The sequence below is a fragment of the Biomphalaria glabrata genome, chromosome 16, assembly GCF_947242115.1.
Source record: "Biomphalaria glabrata chromosome 16, xgBioGlab47.1, whole genome shotgun sequence".
NCBI lineage: Eukaryota > Metazoa > Mollusca > Gastropoda > Planorbidae > Biomphalaria > Biomphalaria glabrata.
This window is the reverse complement of record NC_074726.1, coordinates 956,501-972,951: the sequence shown is the minus strand read 5'-3', so window position 1 is coordinate 972,951 and position 16,451 is coordinate 956,501. Positions and strand designations below refer to the sequence as shown.

Sequence of the window (16,451 nt, the reverse complement as noted above, 5' to 3'; positions counted from 1 at the left end):
AGGAAGTAATTATCTTCAACTCTGAAGGAACATCCGAAACATGTAAAACATTTTTACATTTTACAACAAGTAACTCCTTCTCATTGAGAATGATCTAACATCTAATATTTTTTTTAACTTATCTTTTAAAAACTTACTTCAAAAAAGAGGATTACGTCCTTCGTGTGACCCTAGGATTATTTTATGTGAAAGAGTGTGTGGTCATTTACCTTTGTTTCATACAGAAGATGGTGGGACCATTTTAGTCTACTGGTTTAAAAAGAAAGATTTGCCTTTAATAAACAAATATTATGATTGCTGGGTAAAAAATAACTAAAGAAGGTTTAATTTGACTAAAGTCTTAATGAACTTTTTTCACATGATTTCATTTTCTGGTTAAGGATTTTAAGATTTGTAAAAATTTCAACAGCATAATTTCAAGAGTTAATTCCCATAATCTTCAAATACAAAAACAAAATCTAATAAAATACTCTGAAAGATTCAAAGATAAAGGCACATTTCTCGTTTCATGTGCTATGAGAAATTTGTACAAATGCTCCTTCTTCCCTAGTGCTATTAGCGCATGGAATGAGTTGCCTGAGCCAGCCAGGAAAACCAGTGACTTAGCAGAATTTAGATCATTGGTTTATATGCATGACTAAATGCATGACTCTGAGGACGTAATCATCTTCTTTTTTGAAGTAACGTCTGTATTATATAAGATATTATTATAAGATAAGAAATGTTGATGTGTTTCTTCATTGATCATTTTTGTCCCCAGACATCAATAAAGACAAAACAGATTCCTCCACAAGGCTCGACGAGCTGGAGAAAAACCTGGAGGCTGCCTCGCAGTCCATCAAGAGCACTCAGCAGTATGCCAGCTTGCCTCGACAACCCCAGGTGATTGAGGAGACTATTCACCATCACTCCCAGAGTCAGCAGTATCACACCTACCAGGAGAGTGTGAGTAACCCCGGCATGCCGACTAATCGAAGCACGTCACCCCCAATCTGGGATAATGTTGATGTATGTATTCCTTTACGTGCGCCATGCAGATGAGTTTGAAATGCAAGGCTTTAATCTGATAGAGCAGCCTCTTTAAAATTTTTAATTACAAAATATAAACTACAGCCATTCTATGACTGAAGGAGGCCAACACATACTAGGTTTCTTGAACTATAATTTACTGCATTGAACATGATAACAGGAAAAGATAAATACTGAAGATAGTGTAAACATCTCATTACATATTTCTTGGTGTAATAGAGCAGCACAACAAAAATCCAACAATTTCCTAAATATTCCAAAACTCTAAATGTAATAAAGTAATGAGGGACTCATAAGTTGATGAAAACTGCGGCTACTTTGTACTGTACTCATCAGATTGCCTTGCATCTTCAACTCATTGAATGTCATCAAATTGGTCATCAACAAAAGCATGGTTTCTAAACTTTGAATTAAGAGAGTTCTAAGCAGAACAGTAATGTTCAGATTTTTTTCTCTTGAAATCCTTATCATAAAGGAAAACTCCTGCCAAATAAAAATTTGAGTCATGTTAAAAAAAAATATTATTTTTTTTCTATTTGACAATAGTGTAAATTTGATTTTCAAATGTTCTCGAGCTAGAAAACAGACTTTTCTAATGTCATTCCATCTTCCTAATAAAATACATTGCCAGTGCAGTCATTCGAGATTCAAAGCTTAAGTTTGGAATAAGTAAAAATTTAAAAAAAAATAAAATTTGTGACATTGCCACACAATTTTATGAGCTAGCCAATTTTTCTTATGCTGTTTTTTGTTTTGGTCATTTTCTAAAAAGTTTTTTCATCTATTAATATTATTAATGCATTATGAATGGGAGTACATAATGTTTTAATTTTTTTTTTTAAACTTGTTAGCCAATGTTTTTGGTTATGGTTGGAGTTTTTCTTTAACTCAATAGATACCTATAGAGTATAAATATCTTATAAGCCATGCTTAGTTTTGATACTAATTCGTTGAAGAAAGGTTCTTATGGTCTATAAAATGTTAATAATGAACAGAAAAAAAAAAATCCCTTCTTCAAGTTTCTAGTAAAAAAAAAATAGCACAACAAATAGGTTGAAGGGATTTAATCAAGAATTGTAAGAACCTTAACTCTTCACTTTTTTTTTATATTTTTAATATTGTTTGCTTCCCTTGCATCAATTGTGTTGTTTTTTCAGTTTTAAATCGCATTTTGTTTTAGTTGCTGCACTTTTGTTTTGGTTTGAACTTCTTGTTTTGTGTGACTAATTCTAGTGGTATATTTTTATGGGTGTGTGTGTTTTTGAAGAGCATGTTTACAAGTTCATGAAGTTTCGGATCGGAAACTTTTTTGTTGAATTTTATGGAATGCCATGGTGACCACAAACTTTATTTGCGCACATTTCACTTTGAAATTCTTGATGTTGTCTCAATGCTTGTCAGATATTTGTGTTGGAGTTTAAACGTTATTTTCACTACTAAAGACTTCCATATAATTGTGTAGACTGAATATTTTTTCCAAAACTGGTTTTATTCGTTTCACTTTCTTGAGCACTTTGTTTTTCCTTCTAGGTTGTTGTTTTTTTTTTATATGCCTAATGGTTATGGTTCTTTGTTTGCTAGTCCTGTAATGACACAATTACTTTTATTGAAGCTTTTTTTTACTTTTTGGTGTTCGTAAAATATTTTGTGGATGTTTTCTTTAATATTAAAACTATTAATGAAGTCTACTTCCTTTTAGGAAACGATTCTCTGAATAGTGCCAGCATTTCAATTTATAATGAATTAATTGTACATAAAAAAATGTTTGGTCAGATATTTATGTCATCCACTGTTAGAATAAAGGATTCACTAGTTCTCTATTCACTCTTATAGTCACTTAAAATAAAAGATTGACTATTTGCCTATTCACTCTTATAGTCACTTAAAATAAAGGATTGACTATTTGCCTATTCACTCTTATAGTCACTTAAAATAAAAGATTGACTATTTGCCTATTCACTCTTATAATCACTTAAAATAAAGGATTGACTATTTGCCTATTCACTCTAATAATCACCTAGTGTTGAATTGTTCATTATTCAAATCAGTAATCTTTGACATATCCACTGTTAGAAGCTTATTTACATTTTCAGTTATATTTAAATACATTGATTTACACCATAAGAATCAATATCTATTGACTTATCTACTTTATCAATGACTTGAATCACTGTTCTTATCAAAAAATGGCTCCTGGAATTAAAGACCTTTTAAAATGGACTTGTAGTCGGTCATACATTTTGAGATCTACTTACATTTTATTGTAACGATATAGTTGGTTTCATTTTTTATGTAGTCTACTGACATGTTTACACATAATTCATTTACATACAAAGTTAGCTTTACATCAATAGCTTTACAATCTGGTCTGTTGACATCTGTTCTGTGGACTTGTGTTGGGACACACATGTTTACAACACATGCTAACATCTAGTGTGTTTCTTTTTGACTCATGTGTTTATGTGTACTGTGCTTACATCCAGTCTGTCCATTGGCTGTGTTGACCTGCCTGTAAAGACTTCACTGTACTTTCTTTGTATTGTTATGTGTCTAGTGCCTCAAGGCAATCACTGTACTTTACTAGAGCATTTATTGGTTGCTATCAGCTGTTGCATTGTTTCATTTGTTGCAATGACATCTGGCTTAATGGCTAATATTAAAGGTAGGAGAAATGTGTTTTCACTCTGATTGAACTATGTTCATGTATTCAGTTCAGAGCATTGTTACTGTTGTTGTTTGTTTTTTCAAAGCTGTTAGTATTCTGTTCAATTAAAGTCCAGCTATGTATAGATGACATAATTCACATATATGTTGCACAGTCTATGTACTTGCTATATATAATGTGACATGATTCATCTCCAGGCATATGTGCTTCTTAAGTCTGGCAATGTCAAGACCACCTGTTTGAAAGCAATTTGAAGTTCATATTTGTATGTTCTCTTGCAGTCTTCTTGGTTTAATTGTAGACATTATTGTTCCTGTATAGTCAGTGATCCTGCTCTGTGCATAGAAGTATGGACAAAAGTTGATAGTTTTAATTAAAGATGGTAAACCTAAAACAAATACAATATTTTTTATGACCCTTGGAATCAAAAAGTTCAATCATAACAAAGTGAAAGAGACATATATTATGAGATACAATTGTTGGATAAGCCAGGAACACAGTTACAGTAAAGTTCCAGGAACACAACTCAAGAGTTAATTTCCCCTTTCAGCCCATGCTATGGGGCAGAGCGTGTAAAAGTCATTTGTTTGTGTGGCCCACAGGTTATGACAGAAGCACGTCACAAAAGTGTGATGGGCAGAAAGACGGTAGTTCCCTAAGGGTCGGGTTGAAGATCTCTCCCCTGCCCACTGAGTACCAGGCCATGTCTTACATGTATCGAGTCCAACTCACAACTAAGTAGCTTCACTATCACGGGATGGTCGTTTGAATGTACAACTTGAGTGAAAGTGCGGAGGTTGGGGCTATACTTTGCCCCCATCAAGGCGATGGTTTGGCGTTAGTTGGATGGCTGCCTGGTCGTGCGGTTTGCGCGCTTGACTGTCGCTCAGATTTATCGATGGTCCCGGGTTCAAACCCTGCCCGCTCCCATCCCCCGTCGTCCTGCGGGAGGTTTGGACTAGGAAGTAATTATCTTCAACTCTGAAGGAACATCCGAAAAATGTAAAACATTTTACAAACATTTTACAGTTGTTTGTCTGTTCTTTAACCAGCAGACGTCATGTGTTTCTAGAGTCTGTATCTAGCATCACAGCACAGCACATACTCTGAGCGTTCTTTAAAAGTATGTGGTAACAGCGATGTCTTTGAGTCACGTACAAATTTCACGCCTGGCTTGCGCTCTTTTAGGCAGTGTCTTAGGTGCACGGTGCAGATGTTTAAGTGAACATGACGTAAACGTAGGATGACGTCATAAACAGACGAACCCGAGGCCAGTTGTGATCGTTGTTGTAGATTTTCATTTTTCTTATCTTATCTTATCTTATATAATACAGACGTTACTTCAAAAAAGAAGATGATTACGTCCTACGCGTCATGCATTTAGTCATGCATATTAACCAATGACTTAAATTCTGCCAAGTCACTATCTTCTGGCTAGCTCAGGCAACCCATTCCATGCTCTAATAGCACTAGGGAAGAAGGAGTATTTGTACAAATTTGTCCTAGCATATGGGACGAGGAATGTGCCTTTATCTTTGTGTCTTTCAGAGTATTTTATTAAATTTTGTTTTTGTATTTGAAGATTATGGTTCAGTTCTATAAGATAAGAAAAGAAGATAAGATAAGAAGATTTTCTAACAAGTATTGTCAATATATAATGTCTTTCTCTCTCCAACCAAGTTATCAACACAATTCATAATAGGTGTGTATTAATTTAACAATAGCAATATGTTTTGTATATGTGTGTCTGTTTTTATTGTTCGTTGTTGACTTGAGATCTATCATCTAGGGATTTTTTATGGAAAAGAACATTAGTGTGCCAGATTTCATGCACGATTGTTTTGATGTTTTTTTTCTTGTAAAAACACCAAGTTGACCTATTTTCTTATGATCGAACTTATTCTGCGTATGTGCCAAATTGGCTTATTCATGCCCCATTCGGTATAAGCAGACGGAGTGTGTAACTCAGTACAACAGATGTTTTCTCAATGTGTAAAGACAAAGCATTATTCATCAACGTAGCGTATGATTAAGACCAAACACATGATTTAGGACCAGTTTTCTAATATTTTTTTTTAAAGAAACTCGCAGATTTGAATCATTTAACACCTTGTCAAAGTACTGCCTGCCGTTTAAATTATTATTATTATAGCTTTTATATAGCGCTACTTTCATGCTTATAGCATGCTCAGAGCGCTTTGGTCCAATCTCATTTGTGGACCAGTGGGGGGAGGGGGTAACTAGGAGTTGGTTTTCCGTGCTGCCTTTAGGCGCTCAGTAAACGCAACTCTGCCCGAGTCGGGTGTCGAACCTCGAGCCCCCTTCTAGGTAGCCAAGACAGGCCAAGTTCAAGCGCACTTAGCCCACGCTTCCCACCATCTAGATTGATTATTGATAAGACAATAGATTGTAAAAGTATAGCTCATTAGTGTATCTACTGCTTCTATGCATGTGCAGATTTGTTGTTCTGCTGTAGACCTTTTTGTTTAGACTTTGATGTTTATGTCCATGGAGATGGTGTTGATAGATAGCAGTCCAAAGTGATGTTGTTGATAAAGATGTTTCAGTCCATGAAGGTACTGCTCTTGTGTAATCGGTACTGCATAGAACGTGTGAAGTTCTAACACCCCGATTCAAACTATCTTCTTCTAGATCTTAGATCTACTACCGTTAGATAAGCAATACATTCGAACTCGTCTCTCGGCTCCCCTCCACGTCTCAATTCCATTGTACCACCTACAGCTAGTGCTGAAAGGGAAACAAAAAATCAGGGACATTCCCAAAATTATCTGGTAGTCGAGGTGTAAAACACGGGCTATGCGAATGATTATAAGGAGTTGTATCTCTAATGCGTTTTTCTTCAAAGCAAAGATATAGGGGCCTACCTTTGACCTGCCCACGCATGCCTTTTCAGTGAACCTAAATATAGTAACACCTGTCTCTAGGTATTCATGTTTCAAAGTCAATATTGCGTCATACTAGTTTCAATATTTTTTTTTTGTTTTTTTACATTTCATCTTCATCCGTGCGTACGTAACCTATGACCTGTGACCTTTTCCAATGGTCAAATGCCTGGATTTTAAAAACATCACAGTTTTAGGAGCAGACGTGTACATGAGACTAACTGAATGCAGCACCAGAGTTGTATGTGTTGTAACATTCTTAACTTGTGTAACTATAGAGCCCCCCACCCCCTCCCCCCAGATCACGGTATTAGATCTCGAGTGTTTGCTCAGTTACTGCACATTATTCACCTTGTGCTGGAATTAAATAGAAAAACTTCCCCGCCCTTTTTTTTTTTTTTAACCGCCTGCACGACCTAGATCTAGATTATACTCGTAGCTGTGCTGTGTAGATATGGCACCAAGCAGAGAGGATCTAGATCCATGTAAATCAACCAACACTCGGTATACAATCTGTATGGGTGAGTTCGTATGTATACTTTTATAAACAGGAGTAGCGAGTGAATTAATTTTAGATTCTGATTTTCCCGATTGTCTGTCGTGGATGTAGGAAACAGACCCGATCTAATGCTTTTGCTTTATCGTCATAGACTTTTACTGACGACTAATTACGTTCATAAATAACACACAAATTAAGTCTTCAGTTCTTTCTCTTTTGATCTACAAATAAATGCCCGTGTGTTTTCTAAATTATCCTCAGGTCTCTAGGTGTTTGCGCCTAGGGGAAAAAAATAATATTGAACCTTCAATAAATGGTCTTACATGATTGAGGCCAATGTAAAGGTGAATCAGTACTTTACAACCGTTGCTCAGATAGCTAACAGAGTTGATGTGATCAATTGTACTTTCGTTACATGTTCAAAAAAAAAAAAGATTTCGTTACATCGTCTGCTGCGTGTTGTTCCATTTGTTCATGGTCGCGGGTTCTAGTTCTGAAGCACCAGGGAACTAGCTTATAGATTCAGTTAGGGATGTGTGACAAGAACTTTGTTTCGCGTGTGAAAATCTCACTTCTTCCACCCAATTACAAAACTTTTATTAGATCTTGTTTCCGTGGCTCTGTTTTCCTAGAGCCTTGTCTATTTTGTTGGGAGGCAGTTCAAGTGTTATTGCGGCAGATATCTTGACAGTAGTGAATTCTAGTCCCTATGCGTTTTATCTGCACCGGACTAGAACACTGTGTTGGCAGGGCTTAGTAGGCCTACTAGATCTCACTTTTCAACACATGGATACTATGACGAACTCAATGTAGCTCCTAGATCTGCGTTTCACTCTCTTCACGTGACGCGGTTTCATTGACAGACCTCGCTGAATGGAGATCACGTGACATTGCACACCTCGTTAGGCGAATATTATCCCGAGTTATTTAGCAGTGCTGGATTTGAGTAATTGGAGGAACCCCCCCCCCCCCAACAGTCGTCATTTTAAAGAACGTAATAACATTGATGCATTTCAAATTGTGCCATAAATAGTCTACGTGTAGTTAGTATAGTCTACGTGTAGTTAGTATAGTCTACGTGTAGTCAGTATAGTCTACGTGTAGTCAGTATAGTCTACGTGTAGTTATTATAGTCTACGTGTAGTTAGTATAGTCTACGTGTAGTTAGTATAGTCTACGTGTAGTTAGTATCCCATCTCCCTAAGTCCCTGATATTTAATATGAATTCATGTGAATGTGTTGTTGTGTTGTCTTTATATGTGTAAAGTGTCCTTGTAATCACAACAAATTTCCATAAGGATCAATAAAGCAGTCTTAGTCTTAGAATTGGACATTTCAAGGCCACCATTCTTACAAGCTCTGCATTATCTGGGTCAAGGAATTCTTTACACGACACATCTAGAGACCCGTCAAATCAGGAAAATTTAAAGAAACTCTTTCCTTTGTTTTTGAATGAAACATTCTTGGGTTATTAAGAGAAAGTTAATTGCTCTATAAGTTGTACAAAGGAGGTATAGTCTCTTTTTTTTCAAAAGTTTTTTTTTTGTTCCAAATGCTATAGGACGAATTCGTACAATTTCTTTTTCTTCCCTAATACCATTAGTGCATAGAATGGGTTGCCTGAATCAGCCAAGAAAATCAACGACTTGACACATTTTAAATTGCTGATGAACAAGCTTGACTGACAACACAAGAAGAGTGACTCAATGGAAGAACCGCGTCTTCCTCATTGGGACTCTAGGCATGTTTACTATTGGCTCTTGACCATTCTCTTCTGTTACCTTGTCTGAAACGATTAGTCCGCATCTAGCAGTCTGGCAGCTTCTGATAACGCTTCCACCCTTGAATGTCGTGTAATTGTTTATGCCGCCATTGACCCCCGCGGTCTTGTTTGTCTTGGTGTCCCGTCTCTTGTCGTTTGTGTTTTTCTTGGATTCAGTCACATTTCACACTGGCCTTAAAGATGTAGGCCTAATATGACGTCATTTGAAGTGACCTCCAACAGATGTCCTGTTTGAACTTTCCCGTGATCACAATAAATTAGTTTCACTTAATGCTAGTTGCTGACATCGGGCTACATTGTGGTCACTTAACTGTTATCGCCCTTGCTCGGTCACGACCAGAGAACAGCGAATGACCAAATAATTGACCAACACAACAGTCCATGAGATGTCTATCAAGCGTGAAACAAGTTGACCTTAAAATCGATTTACATGGGCATTAAGTTGTGCTGTAACACTCGTTAGGCCATTCCTCTTGTTACATGCAGAGTTTACTATGACAGACTTGCACATTGACAAAAAGACTATGCTTTAGGGCAGATCATGCTTAGTTAGTGGCCAAGCATGACTGACCAGTGTATCACCATTTAGATCACCAGTAGGTCTAATGACATTTGTTTCGCTGTTCAAAACGGGCCGCAACTTGTGATCTAGTGTCTGTTTGTTCATGGAAATTGATCGATGATTGCATGATATTTGCTAGCTTCCAAACAAGTCAGATATATAAGGTCATATTCAGACATCTAGTAGAACTCAACATGGTAGTAAAGTAACGGAGAATATACATTACAATACACAGACGCAAAAAGAAAACAAAACTGTACATCTTTCTGTCACTTCCCTGGAAAAAAAAAACGCTAGTTCTACATTTGTTTTATTCTAAATGACGTCAGGAGCAGCCTCCAAATGTACACTTATATTCACAGCCTCTCAACTCACACACATACACACACACTGTAACAGCCACTGGTGTGATATGAAACGTAACAAGGTTTCATCTCCCTTTCTCCCAGTGTGTGACCACCGGGGCAGGCACCCAGTGATATCTGTTCACGGGACTGACCTTTACATCAACTCATTTAGTGGTTAGATGACTAGCTAGCCCCAGTTAGTTCCCCACCCCGAGAGTAACGACTCCCCTTGGACTGGGAGGGGGGAGGGGTACATGCATCTATTTTTTTTTTTTTTTACAGCATATTCGACATAAAATATTGGCGTCCAAAAGGGAGGGCATCACTGAGTGCAAGACTGAGTAGTGAGGACTAGCTGTACTATTGGAACCCCTGTTTGTCTCCGTGTCTTGGTAGCAGGGTGTTGTCAATGCTAGCCTTGAATACTTGCACATTACATTGACAAGACGTTTGAGGTACACATTCCAACACATCAGATTCCCGTTGTTGATTTCATCTTATGAAATACAGACGTTACTGCAAAAAAAAAGAAGGTGATTGTAGGACGCGTGTTTCTGATACATCTAGTCATGCATGCTAATTGTTAATCCATGACTTAAATTCTGCCAAGTCATTGGTTTTCCTGTCTGACTCAGGCAACCCATTCCTTGCTCTAATGCACTAGGGAAGAAGGAGCATTTGTACAAATTTTTCCTCTAGCATATGAAACAAGGAATGTGCCTTTATCTGTGAATATTTGTTTGTTATGAGTCTCGCTGCGCTATTTTGTGTCTGTTCCAGTTTCTTATTGTTTTCTTGAGTTGAAGGGGGTCCCAAACAGAGGATGCATATTCTATTATTGACAATATCTTAAATTAAATCTCGTAGCAAGATATGCTCTTGAATATTTGTTTCTAATCAGACTTGTGACCAGTGTTAGAAAATGATTGTAAGTACCAAGTGACAAAACTATAGAGCAGTGATCACTTTTATTCCTCTTTACTTGCAGTTAAACATTGTGCTTTCTCTTGAACTTGTTCCTGACTTCAAAACAAAAACATTATCCTCCCCCCTTTACCACACACTTAAATGAATGTTCTTTGAAAATTTGTGTGAATTTTTGGGGCCAATTTAAATGTTTTCTAGTTTCTGAGGTTTGTCTTACTACATTGTCTCCTCTTGTGTAGGTCAGTGAATTTTGTCCCGTATATAATCTGTTTAAGCCTATAATCTATGCATCTGAATTTAAAAGGCTGATAAGAAAGTTTTTTAATTAGATAACTGAACACATTTTTTTTGTTGCCTATATGGACAATGAATTTTTGTTTACTAATATCTAAGAAGCTTAACTTCTTTTAGGAACTTGAGAGTAGAGTCACAAGACAGTTTACCCAATGAAATGTAGATCTAGTAGTCAGTCTATGGAAAGTTTTTAAAAACTCTTTTCTCTTTTTTAGTTATTTGTTTTAGTACGATATGGAATTACTAAACTCTGCAATGTCCACAGTGATCATTTCTTAAAACATACTAATGATTGTACTAACCATAGTGACAAATTAATTTGTAATTACTGCATCTTGACCATTCTATATTGACTCATGAAATACATTGGTCTGGAATAGTTATAATTGTGATAATAGAGGTCATTGACCGACGTTTTGCAGATTCAAATTTTTGTTGTCAGTTAATTCTTATTAGTTTTTCAAATGAAGAGAATTAGGTGTAAGGTTTTATGAATAAGATATTTCAATGTCATTTGTTAGTCTTTTGAAGTAGTCAGTTTTCTTAAGTATTCTTTGATTTTAAAGAGTTTTAAGCATATGTCAACTTAGACGTGTTAGACTAAATGTAATGCACATAGCTAGTCTTCTATGTGAATTCAAATCTTCTATTTGAATACTGGAAGTAAGAAGAATTTATTAAATATGTTTGATAAAAATTTCTTGTTTTGTTTTTTTCTACCTGCTGTTATTATTAAAATTTCTTTCTATTGGTTTGGTGAACAGAAACCAGAAGGACCCCGGGTCAAGGAGATTGAGGAGGAGCGGGTGATGCTGAGACCTATTGGCCCCGGCATGCAGACCTTGGAACCAGAGAGTGCCCACACAGGAACCTTGGGCCGTCCAACAACGCCTGGATTCCCTACTGGACCTGGTAAGGCTTTCTCCAGCTTGAACTTTTAATCTTCTTTTTTTGTTATAATTAACAGAAAGTGTTCATGTTAGATTTATGACATCATTTCAGATTTTGTTGGGTAGATTTTTCTTATGCAAGGAAAAGGGAGACAATATTGTTTACACTGATCAATTAACAAAAACTGTTTCAATTCTAGTTCCCCTAATTAGTTTTACTTCCAAATTTTTTTTTTAACATTATGTAAAGACAAAAGGACATTTTTTATGAATTCCCTAGAATGGAGGAAAGAATGCAGTAGTTTCATTCATTAACTTTAAAAGTTGTTTTAAGTACAAATATTTTAGAATAAAAAGTAAAAGAGAATTGTTTCAACATTTCACACCGGGACTATGTTTGTATTGAGTGTTGTTGCTTGAATTCAATGTTTTATGAGCTTTAACTAGGTCTCTCAGAATGAAATTTTAACATGCAAGTTAAAGGTCAGTCTCTAATGTTGAAAAACTTAAACCTTGGTGTTATAAGGACTGCGTCTCAGATTACTGGACCAATGATCACTAGTGATTGCAACTCTGTGGACTTGATACTGACCTTTAATTTACTGTTTTGAAATGATCAGCAGCAGTGAATCTCAACCTAATTAGTTTGGATCTCATTTAAATGGGTTGTTGTTGGTTTTTTTGGACTTCACATTTAAAGTGTTCATGTATTCTAGTGTCTACTGCCTACATTATACAACTGTCAATACACAACAGGTTGAGACTCATTGGACTTAGTTGATCATCTGTATGTTCTAATTTAGCTCTAGATGAATGTTGCAAGTCGAATGATAGAGTAGTCAGTAGGAACATCATAGGACACACTGTTGGAGTGGCTCTACACTGTTTTATGAACCTAAATAGATAAAAACACAATTTAGGAAACAGAGAAACTAATTTCATTTTTCTTTGTTAATGTTATTCTCTTTGTTATGCATCACACCATTTAACAGAATTGTTCATTTTCTGTTGCTTCCTAAAAATAAATTTACAAATATCTTCTGAAAATTTTAACTATTACAAAGAAAAAAATTATTATTGTTAGTGTTATATTATCTTTTCAATTAATCAACCTTTTCTGTTTGGTAAATTAATGTTTAAATCAGCTTATTTTAATGAAGATAACAACACAAGACTAATTCACATTTTCATGCCAACTTGATTTCACTGACATTTTGACATCTTGTTTCACTATTCAATGTTGTTTCTTGTTGATGTTTCGCATGTATTTCACCTTCAGCGACCCCACCATTTCCTGTCTCACCAAGGACACCATACCAAAATTCAGGTAATCTCATCGGCAATCAGTTCCTCCTAGCACTCTCCATATTTTTGTTCATTGCAGACTTGTTTTGAATTTGTACCTACTTTTGAATACTACATACTCCATTTGTTTTTTTAATCCACATTTCTTTTCCTTTTACTGCAATCCTCCAGTTCAAATAATAAGAAGTGAGTTTTCTATTTAATTGTTATCCCCAAATGTTTTCCAATGTTCACTTTTTGTTTTTTTCATTGATTTCAAGGGCTTCTAATTAAAAAACAAAAAAAAAGGAAAGTTCCCCTTTCAGACCTTGTGGTCTATAGGGCAGATGGTATATAGGTCATCTGATTTTGTGGCCTATGTTTAACGAGGGTGTCATGTGGCCAGCACAACGACCAACCACCTTTACTTTTCCCTAACTGTCAGGTACCCATTAGAGCTGGGTGGACTCAGAGGCGCCCGAAAATGCCAAAATTTAAAATCCCAGGATTCGAACCCCAGTTTGGAAGTGAAGTGCATTACCATTCAGCCACCACGCCTCCTCTAATTAAGAAAAGAATGCATCGATTGTTTCCTTTTGTATTCTGTGTTCCCACTTTTTAAGATTATAATAGTGATTACAGTTTCATTTCTTAAGAAGAAAGTTTGAATCTTAGTTAGATCTAGATCTAAGTTTTGTATGTAGTTAAAATGCAAGACTATTGGAAGCCAGTGTACTAACTACTTCTCTTATTTATACCTTTGACATTTGAATTATTCTCCTGATGCTCTTGTATTTTTCTCTCCCCAAAAAAATAATATCTTTATTTTAAAAGTTGTTTGCATGAAATTCATGGTGGTGGAACCCCATTTATAAACATTTTCTTTAGATCACTACTTTTTCTTTCTTTACATCTGCACCTCTACTTTTTAGATGCCATCCAAAACTAAATTTTTGAATTTCTAGAGAATGATGGGGGCAGTTTTACAACTGAATAGGGATTCATTGTGATTCATGAATGTAGCACTTGAGATGTTGCTCCTTAGAAGTTAGGGCTGAATTGGGTTTCACTGTGATGCATGAATGTAGCTCTTGGGAAGTTGCTCTTGGGAAGTTGCTCTTGAGAAGTTAGGACTGAATTGGGTTTCATTGTGATGCATGAATGTAGCTCTTGGGAGTTAGGAAGCATTACCAAAAGCTTGAGTTACTGCTTAAGTGCCAGTTGTTTCATTTTTGTTGTTTTATTTCTTTTTTTTCTTTTTTTTTTTCTTTTTTTTTTTCATTTAAAGGGAAGAAAAAAATATGAAAATTATTTTAAGATAAAAAAAAAAAAATTTTATTTTCAAAAATAAGCTTAAAAGAAAAACACAAAAGTTCACAAAAGTGATTATTGCAATGTATTAATTAATTATTTACACTTTTAAGTTTACATTTTATTTATTTTTAATAATTGACTAAAGGAAGAAAAAAAAAATTTAACTTTATAATATTTTTAACTTTAAAATGTATTGTTTTCTGTTAAGATCTTAAGAATTATTTGTTTCAACTCTTTAGATATAAACTCTTGTAAATTGACTTTCCATGTCTTAGAGTTGGCCAGAATAAGTGATAACCTCATAGAATGATGGAAATTAACTCGCTGATGGATTTTTACTAATTACCATCTTTGCCATGTTTATTTACTGCTGATTTCAACAAAATTCAATTTGAAAATATTTCTAACCATTGATTGAGTTTCAAAATGTTCTCACTTGATTCTGGCTTACTCTTTATGCTTGTGAGTTGTGCATCTTGCGCTAGTCTACGATGTTCTGTGTTTAGTATTGCCTGCTTTCATTTCACTTTAGTACCAACTCCAAGTTACCAGCAGACTCAGACTCAGGTATTTCAGTATGGAACAGGGAGTAACTCCCTGGTCCCTCCATCCAGATTAGGGATTCGATCACCTAATGCAACAATACATGAAGGTGTTGTCTTGCCAGGTAGGACATGGTAGTTAAACATTTTGTCCAAATTTTAGACCAAAACATTTTACACTTTTTTAAGCTTTAGTTTGTGGTCATGGGATTATTTTCCAGCTCATTATCATTTTTGGGCTGAATTGCAACCTATAAAAAAATTGATAATTTTTTAACACCATTTGTAAATGTCATCAGTTCAACAGTTCACTACACCATGAAGGCATTCCACACATTTTTAAAAGTTCTTTTCAATTAAAAAAAAATAATGTATTGACATTTATCCTATATTGAACAAGTTTTCTCATGTTTCACCACATCATGTTATACTTTTATTTTGTAGAGTTTCATTTTGTTATGTGCACTGAATATTGTATTGATTAGTTGCATTTGGGTTTGTGGTTGCTTATTCTCAATATTTCTTATTGAATGGCTTGAGTGTATTTTATTTATGTTGACTCCTATAACTTACTGTCTTTCCATTGATTAATTTGCCTGTGTATTGATTTGTTCTGGTGCTAAGCATCCTTCTCTTTACTTTATTTTAAAAACATCAATTCTTTTCTTTATTGTGGCATCTTTTTATTTTTTTAACCAGCCTTTTTTCAAAAGAATATTAACTATTATTTAGATTTTTAAAAATTGCTTTTATGTCAACAAAAACTTGTATGCCAGTGGTTCTCAACCTTTTAAGCTCAGCAACCCCATTTTAGAATCCCCCACTCTGTCGTGACACCCCCCCTCCCCATACAGCAAAAGAAGAATAGACAAAAACAATCCTTATTTTCGATGGTCTTAGGCGACCCCTGGCAAATCGTCAATTGACCTCCCAAGGGGGTCGCGACCCACAGGTTGAGAACCCCTGTTGTATGCCAATATGACTATAGTGAAATAATTTCTCTGCCACATTTTGGAAGACAAGTCAGTTTTGGTCTAATAACTGAATTCCATCATGGATCCATATTTTAATGGCAACATCCAGAAACGTCTTGTCTGGGTAGTTATAATATCTTCGGTATTGCATTGCAGTGATGTACTGGACATCAGCTTAATAGCATTATTTTCTTTGGCTCTGTTGTTCTAGTAGGTGGACAGATCATCAACCCGAGTGGCACTCTGCAAGCTGCACCACTACAGCAGCAACATCAGACCATACAGTACCAGCAGTACCAACAGGTGGGTACATCGTTTTTGACATGTAAACTATCTTGTATAGATTGAGATAAATTAAACTGAACTAGAAACAATAAAATACGTTAAAAATATTTTTCCAGTGGAAACTAGCGACATAACACAGAATACGTTATACGC

At 35.5% G+C, this 16,451-nt stretch overlaps 1 protein-coding gene across 8 annotated transcripts in view; it reads left to right on the top strand.

The window, feature by feature from the left end:
* The window catches only part of LOC106071555 (uncharacterized), a 368,124-nt gene that overhangs the window by 339,703 nt on the left and 11,970 nt on the right, over positions 1-16,451 (top strand). For 3 of the 8 annotated variants that reach the window (XM_056014089.1, XM_056014088.1, XM_056014081.1), the window contains 6 exons: positions 761-1,008; positions 11,774-11,921; positions 13,179-13,226; positions 13,376-13,390; positions 15,030-15,164; positions 16,225-16,316. In XM_056014089.1, coding sequence (XP_055870064.1) covers positions 761-1,008; positions 11,774-11,921; positions 13,179-13,226; positions 13,376-13,390; positions 15,030-15,164; positions 16,225-16,316 — 686 coding nt within the window. The remainder of the gene's footprint in view (positions 1-760; positions 1,009-11,773; positions 11,922-13,178; positions 13,227-13,375; positions 13,391-15,029; positions 15,165-16,224; positions 16,317-16,451) is intronic. The other 5 variants (XM_056014083.1, XM_056014082.1, XM_056014084.1 and 2 more) reach the window with 5 other exon arrangements.